This window comes from Molossus molossus, unplaced genomic scaffold (genome assembly GCF_014108415.1).
Source record: "Molossus molossus isolate mMolMol1 unplaced genomic scaffold, mMolMol1.p scaffold_m16_p_10, whole genome shotgun sequence".
NCBI lineage: Eukaryota > Metazoa > Chordata > Mammalia > Chiroptera > Molossidae > Molossus > Molossus molossus.
Window position 1 is genome coordinate 44,660,598 of NW_023425345.1, and position 12,706 is coordinate 44,673,303.

General features: G+C 37.3%; 1 protein-coding gene across 2 annotated transcripts in view; it reads right to left on the reverse strand.

Annotated features, from left to right (window-relative positions):
• Nucleotides 1–288: 288 nt before the first annotated feature.
• Nucleotides 289–12,706, reverse strand: part of YAF2 (YY1 associated factor 2) — an 84,065-nt gene continuing 71,647 nt past the window's right edge. For both annotated transcript variants that reach the window (XM_036250668.1, XM_036250669.1), the window contains 2 exons: nt 1,979–2,131; nt 289–1,196 (listed from right to left, as the gene is read on the reverse strand). In XM_036250668.1, coding sequence (XP_036106561.1) covers nt 959–1,196; nt 1,979–2,131 — 391 coding nt within the window. In that variant the 3' untranslated portion in view covers nt 289–958. The remainder of the gene's footprint in view (nt 1,197–1,978; nt 2,132–12,706) is intronic.

Consider the following 12,706-nt stretch of genomic DNA (forward strand, 5'->3'; position numbering starts at 1 on the left):
CTAGTTTTTTTTCCCAGTTCTGTGCAACAGTTGCCATTTCTGTATCAATTAGATTCATACTTCCATAACCTGGATAAAGTTTGGGGCAAGGAAAACAGTGATAGAACTATTAAGTTAAAGCTTTTCCAAAATTGCAGCTTTTAAAATATGGCAGGTTTCTTTTCTCTTCTGCTTTTGCCAAATGCTTATAATTATTTGAATTTTAATATTTTATATAATACAGAAAATACCAGTGTTCAATGACAATAGCACTAAACCTGAATTATAAAGCTAAATAATCAATGTTTTATTGTTTACTAGTCTGAGAGTAAACATTACAATAAATGAATGTCTTGAAACAAACAAAAAAATCCAGAAACATAATTCAGGAATAATAATTTAGTAAAATGTGTCAAAAATATTGGCAACGGTTCATACAAATTTTTTATTTAATAACAATTTTCCTATTTAACCACACCAAGTACCAGCAGGTGTATTAAGAGTATAACCATTAAGAAAATCCTGTTGCAGCAATAGTTGATTAAGTTGATCTTTGCCTTGTATACATATAACTATTTGTTTCACAATTCTCAAATAATACATATTTAGGCAGCTTGCACTATGTTATAAAAATTTTAATTCGTTACATGCCAATAGTAGAGAATTCAAGAATTATGTGTTAGAATTCACTAAACTAAAAGTGAAAATAGACTTACCAATAACACTGCATAATGAATAATTCAACCACATTTTCATGGCACCTTTAACTGTGGAGACCAAAATGTTAAAGTCTGGAAATGTTTGGTAGGCATAGATTACAATAAAATCTAACAAATTCTAACAAATTTCTATCTTACGCAAAACGCAAATTATGAATTGTGCATGAATATGTTTGTCATGAAAATGTGGTACTTCTTGGCATAATCTGTGTATTTGCATGGTATGACAGAAGTGACTAAGAAGTTGGAGAAAATAAATTTTAATGAGATTCTCCATTCAATGATGAGGCTTCTCCTCTGGGTGAAGATGACCTGGACATTCCCCTCTCTGTGTTATCAGAGCTAGAGCCGCTCTGATTGTGTTGATCTGCAGAAGCAGCACTAGATGCAGGTGGTGACTTCGTTTTCTCCTTAAAGTCTGTAATAATGACTGTCAGGTCTCCAACGGTGACTTCCAAATGCTGAGCACTACTCCGATCCACATTTTTCAATCTTGGCCTAAACACAAAAAAGATGTAATTTTAAACTAGCTTTTCTGTCTATCAACTTTCTGTACATATAATGAATAAATTAGGTAAAAACAACACAATGAATACATCTATGTTTAAAGCTCTACATTCATGTGTAACTAGCCACAAAAATGTCATTAAATGTTTCAAATTATTAACATTAATCAAACCAATCACTCATGAATCTTCTTCAACATGACAAAAAACTGTGGCACTCTGGAAGTAATGGTTTCTTAATTGTACTTTTATAGCTTTATCATAATTTTGCAGACAGATTATCATTTTTATTAAAATGTTTTAGAGCAGCAATGATATAGTTGCACCACAGAGGAAGCCGGTAAAAACTAAGGTTGCATTATATGCAAGGCTGTTACTCCACTAATGTGCATGAATGAGGGCACTGAGATGTCTGTTCCGCCTGGACCCATGACCATTTTGATTGATTAAAGCCCATGCAAATTCTGTAAATATTATGAATATCACTGCTGGCTCTATGAGTGAAAAAGAAATAGCTCAAATCCAAATGTCTTTTAATCTAGTTAGGAAAAAAAAAAAAAAAAAAAAGAGCATCCTCACATTTAAGCTTATCTTTGTGGCTGGCCTCTGTGTTTAATTTCTAGTACACCTTTCAAACTTAAAAAAAAATTATGATACTTTACCATAAAAAGATAAAATTTTTTATTTCTACTTTGTATATGTCAATGTTAAAAGAGATAAAATGGTTAATGTTATTTCAATTCAAAAGTAGCATAAAATACTATTTAAATTTACCTGGTTTTCTTATGACTGTTCTTTTTGCTAGTTGTTTCCTTTTCACTTTTTTCTTTTTCTACTTTATCTTTTTTCTCTTTCTTTGACTGTGTAGGGGGCACAAACTGCTGAGTAACCTGCTGTGCAACCAACTGGGAGACAGGTCGAGGTTTCCTGTGTGCATGTTAAAAAGACATTTTTTTATTATTAGTATTATAACTTAAGAATACACATTCTTTATGAGAAAATAGCTCAAATTATGAGATATACACATACACAGTTTTTCCAATCCAACAAAAATAGAAATATAATAACTAAAAGTTATAGCCCAAGATAGATTGGTCAAACCATTAGAATATAACTTACGTAAATCAACGTGAAAATTATTAAAAGTGTGTATCAAACTAAATGCTCATAGGGAAGCACACATAAAAATTTAAAAAATTTAAATATTAAATTTGAAAGTTTGCACTGAAATATTTAAATTTATCCCTTCTCTCTCAAAGAAAAAAATATCTAACCATCTGTGACAATGATTATGTTTTTTCCTTTAAAATCTTTCATTTATTCATTTAATTAATATTTGAGTATCAAAATTTCCCAGTCCTTTTGCTCAATTCCTTGAGGTTCCTTATGTATCTAGCCACAATCTCACCATGCTTTTTTGACCCTGGAGATCTGCCCAGTCCTTGGAGACATGCTTCCTCATTTATTATTTTAGGAACTATATGTTGTGTCCTGGTCAGTGTGGCTCAGTATCTGGAGCGTCAGTCTGAGCACCAAAGGGTTGTGGGTTCGATTCCCAGTCAAGGACACATACCTGGGTTGCAGGTTCAATCCCCATCCTGAGTCAGGGCACATGCGGGAGGCAACCAATCAATGTCTCTCTCTCACATCCATGTTTGTCTCTCCCCTACTGCCCCTTCCACTCTCTAAAAAATCAATGAAAAAAAATATCCTTGGGTAAAAATTAAAAAATAAATAAAACATATATGTTGAGAAACTACTATACGTGCTGCACAGAGATATCTGAAATGTTGCCTGGCTTTAGCCTTTGGTGCCAGTACAAGCTATCACTCTATTGGCCCAGATTAAGAATCCCTCCAGCTGTATGGTAGAACTTGGGCAACTAAAGTCAAGATTCAAAGTAACTCGTCTCTAAATTCTTAAAATGAGAAAGAGAAAGAAGATTAAGGAGGGGGACAGGGAGGGAGGAAAAAAGTTAGGGAGGATAAGATAAAAATACATTTTAACAGATGATCTATAAACAAAAGTAATTAATATTATTGTCTCGAAAATTCTGACCCTATTTTGATCAGTAAAGTTAGTAAAAAATATTTTGTTGTTGTTGTTCCTCTAGACAGGGGTGGTGAATGTCCAGCCCACAGGCCATATAAGGCCCGCAAAATCAATACCAGCTACATCACATGCCTCACCATATTAAATTTGCCTGACCAAAAATAGCAAGCTAATTTTTAAGTTAATAATGTTGTATGGCCCTCGAATGATGTTATATAAATATCCAAATGACCCTTGGCAGAAAAAAGGTTCCCTACCCCTGCTCTAGAGCGAGACAAAATAAAAAGCAATGAGAAAATACTGCATAATCTACAATTCAAAGCTGCAAGGAGGACTCCTTTGAAGAAGCAAACAGGAAACATAGCATGTAAAACAGATTTCAGCAGATGGGATGTGAATTTTGTTTGGCGTCCAAAGAGTCTGAAGTACAGGAAGGATATCCAGGAAAGATGTCCAATACACAATTTTAAAAGTCGAATTGGCACAGAAATCACAGTTAATGATGTATATTAGGAGTTACACAAATGAAAGTGATAAACCACAGCAATTAATGGCTGAGCTTATTCAAGAAATGGACTTTTTTTTTTTTTAAAGGGTTAAAGGAATGGTTCTCAAATTTAAGGTACAGCAGGCTCACCTGGAAGTCTTAGCCCCACTCCCAGGGTTTCTGATTGAGTAAATCTGAGGAAGAGTTCAATAATGTGCATTTCTAACTAGCTTCAAAATTATGCTGATGCCTTTGGTCTGGCCAACACACTTTGCCAAGAAGCTTGAATAAGTGCAATATATTAGTACTACTGTAGAATAAAGTTTGAGATGAAAAGCAGGGAGTGGCAGAGAAATAAAAAGAGCAAGGCTTGCCCTGGCCGGTTTGGCTCAGCGGTTAGAGCATCGGCCTGCGGTCCGGAGAGACCCCGGTAAGGGCATGTACTTCGGTTGTAGTTTGTCCCCGGCCCTGGTTGGTAGTGCGGGTGGCAGCCACTCGATGTGTCCCTTTCACGTCGATGTTTCTCTCTCTCTCTCTCTTCCTCTCTCTCCCTCCCACTCTATCTATACAAAAAATGGAAAAATGTCCTCGGGTGAGGATAAAAAAAAAAAAAAAAAAATAGAGCAAGGCTGGATGGCTAGAAAGGAACCTGATAATGAAAAGCTAAAAAGTCTGATTTACCCTTAAAAGATGGGAGATAACTGAAGAAATTCAGATTTGAATTTTACAAAGATTACTGGCAGCAGTCTTAAGAGAAAAGGTACAACAGAGAAAGGGAAACTGTTAAGAAGCTACTTTAATAGATCAGGTAAAATTAAAATTAAAAAGGTCTTGAACTAAGCAAGCAGCAGTAGAGTTATCTGACACAGAATGAAGAGGTAGCATCAAGGGGACATGATGACAAGTCAGATGTGCCTTTCTCACTTCTCAACCAACAAACATTTCTTTAGCAAAACACAGAAATCCTTGCCCTCATGTAGCCAACTTCTGTGGGTGGCATAAACAATAAAGAAAAAATAGTCTTTGATGTTAATGCTATGAAAAAAATACAGTAAGTAAGGGGAGTGTTGGGGAAGGAGATGCAGTTTTAATTTTGTCTTGTTTCCTCTTCTAAAATAAACTCCACAAGGAAAGAGAGTTTTATGTACCACTGTATAACTAGTACCTAGTATAGAACTGAAAAAAATGTTAGATACTTAATATTTGCTTAAGAATAAGTGAATAAAATTAGGTTTAATACAAAAGTTTTTTTGTTTTTGTTTTTAAAGAAAAAGGAGTACAGCCGTGACCAGTTTGGCTCAGCAGAGTTAGAGTACTGGCCTACGGACTGAAGGGTCCTGGGTTTGATTGCCGGTAAAGGGCAAGTACCTGAGTTGCGAGTTCCATCCCTGGTCCCAGTCGGGGTAGTACGGGATGCAACCAGTTGATGTCTCTCTCGCATCAATGTTTCTCTCTGTCTCCCTCCTTCCCTTCCACTCTGTCTAAAAATCAATGGAAAAATATCCTTGGGTGAGGATTAAAAAAGAAAAGCTTTTAATGTCTAAGCTTACTCATCGTCCAGGATCCACCACTTACTACACAGAAGTAAGCAATAAAAAAGAGCAGCAAGAATTTCTCTTCTAATAATGCTGGTATATGGAAAGAGAAAGAAAGCTCCAAGGTGTGGCAGGGTTGAGAAAAGATTTGTTTAGACTAGTACCCAGTGAACAGTGAGTCACCTAAAATTGAAAGTCACCCCCAGATATAAAATGCAATTGAGGTGTAGTAATCATCTGGTCTCCAAGCTATTAGGGTTCTCTGAATCTATTCCTTCCATAACAAATGAAGGTTTGACAACTTACTTTATTATATTTTGTACTGTTGCTCCCTCTTGCATCCCCAAGATTTAATGAAAATAAATTTACAAAATGGTTCATAAATGAAATTGAATTACAAGAAAATCACAAACATTAAAATAAATTTACATTCCACGCCCTAGCCGGTTTGGCTCAGCGATTAGAGCATCGGCCTGCGGTCCAGAGAGACCCGGGTTCAGTTCCCACTAAGGGCACGTACCTCAGTTGCAGTTTGTCCTCAGCCCTGGTTGGTTGTGTGGGTGGCAGTCACTCAATGTGTCTCTTTCACATTAATGTTTCTCTCTCTCTCTTCCTCTCTCTCCTTCCCACTCTATCTGAACAAAAAATGAAAAAAATGTCCTCAGGTGAAGATTAAAAAAATAATAAAAAATAAATAAATTGCCCTGGCCAGCTTGGCTCAGCGGTTAGAGCGTCGGCCTGCGGTCCGGAGAGACCCGGGTTCGGTTCCCACTAGGGGCACGTACTTCGGTTGCAGTTTGTCCCCAGCCCTGGATGGTTGTACGGGTGGCAGCCACTCGATGTGTCCCTTCACGTCGATGTTTCTCTCTCTCTCTCTCTCCCTTCCTCTCTCTCCCTCCCACTCTATCTGTACAAAAAATGGAAAAATATCCTCGGGTGAGGATAAAAATAAATAAATAAATAAATAAATAAATAAATAAATAAATTTACATTCTTTTGAATCTAGTGTAAAATCCTGAAGTTTCAAGCAATCAATAAATTGATGTTATTCAGTAGCCATTAATAGTCACTTAAAATATATAATTAGTTATATTCTGTTTATTTAGTGCTGCCTTTAAGTAGATTATTTTTCTAGTTTTTTTGGATTCATTAATGACTTCAATATCCCAATGCTGTTTCTTCCAAAAGATCTAAATATCTCAATCATGGATACTCTAACCATGAATATTTTCAGGAATATAATTATTGTGCTGTGGTTAGATACAAAATATTTTTATAGAATGATCAATCATTCTCCTCCCCTCCAGTATTTGTCTCCAAGTGGATACCCATCTGTTGTGACACTGTTCCTCCACATTCTCACTCTCACTTCTACGTGAGAAAGGGTTAGCCCTAACTCCCCAACTTCACAAATCTTATAATACAGCTGCTGTGAAGTCTTTTAATCTTCAGATAGAGTGGGAGGGAGGGGCTGGGAGGGAGAGGGGAACATCGATGTAAGAGAGACACAGCAACTGGTCACCTCCTGCATGACCACGACCAGGGCCACAGATGAACTGTAACCCAGGTATGTGCCCCTGGCCAGAATCGAACCCGCAACCCATTGCTCTGCAGGCCAACACTCTAACTGCTGGGCCAAACTGGGCAGGGCGAAGTTTTTTTCATATTTAACAAGTTTTATGACTCTAGAATCTTCCTAGAATAATTTCTCTTTTAATATGGCCCGTAAAAATGAGAGTCCATTTTTGTGAAAATAAAAGCCTATTAGTAGAGCAAGATTTGCTTCACAAATCCATGAGGTTGAATTAAATACATTAATTCTGTCTCTTTAAAAAAATTTTTTATTGATTTTAGAGAGAGGGAGGGAAAGGGAGGCGAGGGAGGGGAGAGAAAGAGTAAAAGAGAGACATCGATTTGTTGTTCCACTTATTCATGTACCAACTGGTTGATTCTTCTATGTGCCCTGACTGGGGATCAAACCCCCAACCTTAGAGTATCAGGATGACGCTCTAACCAACTGAGCTACCCGACCAGGGCAATAATTTATCTTCTAAAGGAATTATGAATCTAGAATTCTTCTAAGTGTTAAATTCTCAGTGGTAAGAGCAAAATAAGAAATGCACACTCCTCAACAAGGCAAAACCAACACAGAAAGAACAATTAGTTAAACTGTTCAGGTGAGAGGCTGGAATCAGGAGACCGGCTAGAAGACTACCACATCAAACTTGAAATGAAGTAATAGTAATAAGGATCTATTCTATCTATGGTGTAGTCAGGAAAATGGTATTGAAGCAGAGAATCTGATGCATTTCAGAAGGATAATACAAACTGATATGTGTAGAGGGATAAAGAACACCTCCTCCCCAGTGGGAATAAAATGGAAAGAAATGGGGGATTAGGAAGCACAGTGCGATGGACTGAATGTTTGTGTCCCTCCTCCCCAAATTCATATGTTGAAATCGTATCCCCAAGGTGATGGTATTACAGGTGGAGCCTTTGGGAGGTGATTAGGTCATGCAGGTAGAGCCCTCAAGAGTGTGATTACTGCTCTTATAAAAGAGTCCACAGAGAGATCCTTTGCCCCTTCTACCATGTGAGTACAGTGAGAAACTGGTTGTCAGTGAGGAAGTGTGTCCTTGTTAGACACTGAACCTGCCAGTGCCATGACCATGGACTTCCCAGTCTCAAGAACTGTGAGAAATAAACGTTGTTTATGTCCTATGGTATTTTTGTTAGAACAGCTCAAATGGACTAAGACGGGCAGTTGCAGGAGCCAAAAACAGGACTATTGTAAACAGAAGGAACTGGTGAACTTGGTGTTGGTCGTGTTGGGTTTTATAAAATATAAGCAAAGCTGTCCTTAGAGCAAGTGGAAATGTGAGACTAGTGGTCTGTCTGATAAGCAACCATGTAATCTCTGTACCTAGTGTTTTTTGTTATTGATTTTATTCTTTAATCGCCAATAAATTTTCTATAGTAGTTCTCTTTTTCCTTAAGAAAAATGGTAGTTATTTCTGTTTAATAATTATATTTCTTACTCTTTCTATCCTAGACTTTACTAAATATATACTATTCTATTCTGTTATTATTATTTTAATGGTGGTTGATTTTCACTTAAAGGTTGTAACTTTGCTCCTCTGTTCTAGGATTATTTGTTCTGTTTCAAATTTGGAAGAAAAGCACAAATTATATATATGTATAAATATAGCCTAACTATTGAAATAAAGTTTTCTGCTGCTCTTTAGGGGCTAAATGAGCTTTAAAGATCCTTCAATGAAAATAGAGGGAACATAGCTTATGATGATCTTTTTAACATATCCTAAAGTGACTCATCTTCACCAGGCCCTCCTATCTCCAGGGAGTTTAAGAAGGTTTAACTGTGATCCCTTTTCTATTTAATGAGAAAAATAAGCAGGATAGTAGGGAATTTTAGAGGTGGGAGAGAGTTAACTCAGGATATAAGGGGCTGGATATCATTTATAAGGTATGCCTTTCTGTGTTCCGGGATTTATCATTTGGGGTTTTGACAATACACCTGTAAGGCCAAAGGTTCTGTGATATGGACAAAAAGGTAATCTAATTAATAAAATTAGTGCTATCCAGCCATATGACAAATTTACTCTATTATCTTCTTACATTAGTCATGATTAGGCTGTAACTTGTGAAATATTATATTCACAAATTTTGGAATCCCTATGAGTCTCTACATATCCATCACAAATGCCCAAATATACTGTGTAAAGTTTGGCAAGCCTGATGATTTACTATGCTATAAAAAATAAATAAAAAAGAGCTCTGGCCAGTTTGGCTCAGCGGTTAGAGCGTCGGCCTGCGGTCCAGAGAGACCTGGGTTCGGTTCCCGCTAAGGGCATGTATCTCGGTTGCAGTTTGTCCCTGGCCCTGATTGGTCGTGCGGGTGGCAGTCACTAGATGTGTCCCTTTCACGTCAATGTTTCTCTCTCTCTCTCTCTCTCTTCCTCTCCCTCCCTCCCACTTTATATGAACAAAAAATGGAAAAATATCCTCGAATGAGGATAAAAAAAATAAAAATAAAAAAGAAATAAAAAAGAAAGAAACATTTCAACAACCATTTAATGGATATCTACTATTCATCAGAACAAAATATTTTAGAAGCTGTTAACCTTCCATGTGAATAGGAGGCTTAATATATTCCATTTCTACTGATGTGTCTGCTCTTTACCTCTACCACCCTCCAATACAAATTCTATGTGCTAAATACTTTAAGCTTGATCGATCTCATTACAATTTAGCTTAGTCGAATTGAACAGGCAAATACAAAAATTATGAACAAGATATAAAACAATTACTGGTTCTTTTCTAAAAGAGGCAGCACTACTAATAACTCAGAAAGAAGCAATCTAGTTCATAGCACTAAAATATATGGTAATTTGATGTAGTATAATAAATATCAATGAATAAAAAAGTCTGAACTAAACCCAAATCTGTTGTGAATCTGTTGATACATTGTCAACAAAAGTCCAAAAATCAAACCAAGGAAGATTTTATAAGAACCCACCCCATTTCACAAATTTATTGCACACTTAACACTTGTTAGGTACTAGGTGGGGTGTTGGAGATTCACTATGTAACAAGACAGATTTATTTTGTGCCTTTATAGAGTTTACTTAGCAGATGAGAAAGACACCACACAAAAGGAAACTAAATAAAAGTAAATTTTGTCAAAAGCACTAAGAAGAAAACCGTGTGCTGAGACAGAAAAACAGAGGGTAGAAAGAACTTTAGTTCATGTCTAAGCCAAAAATAGCCATTACCATGGACCCCCTTTTAAAATATATGCCATTTTATGAATAATTTACAGATAAAATAAAGTAATAAATATTAAAGATTTTAGTAACACAGTAAACCCCCCAATTTTCCCCTTATAATGTGACTTCAAAGTTATATAGATCTGTCCTGGCCAGTGTGACTCAGTTAGGTGAACATCATCCCATGCACTGAGAGGTCACAGGTTCAATTTCTGGTCAGGGCATATGCCTGGGTCGCAGGCTTGATCCCTGGTAAGGGGTATGCAAGAAGCAGCCAAATGAAGTTTCTCTCTTCTCCCCACCCTTACATTCTAAAAAAAATCAATAAAAACACATTTTTAAAAATAGTTACACAGACCTAAAATACACAAAGTTTTTTTAATGTAACTTACTCATCAGCTATTATGTCTAATCCTAGGAACATATCTTGTAAACACTGGTTTCTTGAATTCATATACACCTCTGATAGATTCTGGTTTATCTTTACATTCACCCTTTTTTTTTGGTACGTGCCCCTAGTGGGAACTGAACCTGGGACTCTCTGGTCCGCAGGCCAACGTTCTAACCACTGAGCCAAACCAGCCAGGGCTATATCCACTTCTTATACTTGCACTCTTAAAACATTTTATTTTGAAAACCTTGAGAGCTCATCTTTTGAAAAGAGGACAGCAATGTTCTTTGCTCCAAAATTACCAAATATTTTCATTTTTAGACTAGTATATATACCTATCCTCCAGTATCTATCCACTTAGGAATTATATCAAGTAAATTTTGGTGTCAAATCTCATAGAAGAGAATACCATCACATGTCCTAATAGCAAAACACAATGATTCAGGTTCATGTTGCAAAATACTGCGTGATAAAATCCTTTCTGTTGAATGACTACTCATTGTGAGAAACCGTATTTCCTTTTTGTCCTTAAACATATATTGTTCACATAACTACTTCTGAGTTTGCAAAAAAGTTATCTAGGTTATTGTCATTTGAAAACCTGGTCAGAGAGCTCTAGCACCATGCAGCCTAATTTTTAAAAGGGGGGGGTGGGGTGGGGGGGGGTGGGGATGAAAATTACTCCTTGTCAAGTTCCTGGATGTCTCCTCCCCAGGCCCTCAGAAGAGCATTCAGTAGCTTGGCCGGCTCAATGACTCCTCCCCTCCCAGGTTTGCTGAGGTAGATCTTACTTGACAGATCAGTTTTTGAGATTTTGTGATAAAGAGTCAGAAGGAAAAAAATTGAAAGAAATTGCTAAAAGTGGTTTTGTTTTTTTGTGGGGGTTAGAGAGGCTTTGAGGACTGTACTTGGGAACAAAACTATTATGTGAGGGCAGAGGTGGAAAAGAGAAAATAATGACTAAAAAAATGCTTCTAGAGCTGTGTGTGTCTTTTTTCAGTGTTTGAGAAATACAAATAAAGAATTTAAGGCGTTCATCTGCAAAATGAATTAGCTTTAATGACTTTCCTTCTGTAGATGTTAACATTTGGTATAAAGAACACATTTATATAATGTGTTATTTTATTTATTTATTCATTTATTTATTTTATATTCCTCACCTAAAGATGTTTTTCCATTAACTTTTAGAGAGGGGAGGGGAGGAAGAGAGGAAGATCTGGAGGGAGGGAGGGAGGGACAGAGAGAGACAGAGACAGAGACAGAGAGAGAGAAACAAACACTGATGCAAGAGAGACACATCTATTAGTTGCCACCTGCACGACCCTGACCAGAGCTGGGGATCAAACCTGCAACCCAGGTAGTTGCTCTTGACCGGAAATTGAACCTGCAACCTTTTAGTCCATGGGCAAAATCAGCCAGGGCTTATTTTATGGGCCAAATCCCCAATAGGGGACGTGCAGGAGGCAGCCAATCGATGTTCTCTCTTATCGATGTTTCTTTCCCTCTCTCCCTCTCCCTTCTTCTCTAAAATCAATAAAGAAAAAATTTTTTTAAATAAAATCAATGGTTAAAATATTTTTAAAAGAAATATGCATCAGCCCTGGCCAGTGTTGCTTAGTGGTTAGAGCATCGGCCTGGGGTCCCGAGATACCCGGGTTCGGTTCCCGCTAAGGGCATGTACCTCGGTTGCAGTTTGTCCCCGGCCCCGGTTGGTCGTGCGGGTGGCAACCACTTGATGTGTCCCTTTCACATCGATGTTTCTCTCTCTCTCTCTCTCTCTCTCTCTCTCTCTCTCTCTCTCTCTCTCTCCCCTTCTTCTTCTTCTCTCTCCCGCTCACTCTTCCTGAACAAAAAGAGAAGAGAAAAAAAAAAGAGAGAGAGAGAAAGAAATGTGCATCAAATATTTGTGGAGCCCTTGAAGTACCTCTACAGAATTGTGGTCTTCCACACACCTCTGTACTGCTATTGATCTCCATATGACTGTGTTCTATCTTCCTACCATCTGTACTACAAAATCCCCACATGGGAAAAGATCACATCTTACTTATTTTTGTATCCCCAGCATCCAGTACAGTAGATCTCACATGTATTAGATGCTTAACAAATGTCTTTTGTTGTTGTTAATCCTCACCAGAAGGATATTTTTCCATTGATTTTTAGAGACAGTGGAAGGGAGGAAGGGAGAGGGAGGAAGGAGGAGAAAGAAAGGGAAGGAGGGAGCGGGGAGAGAGAGACACACATTGATTGTTT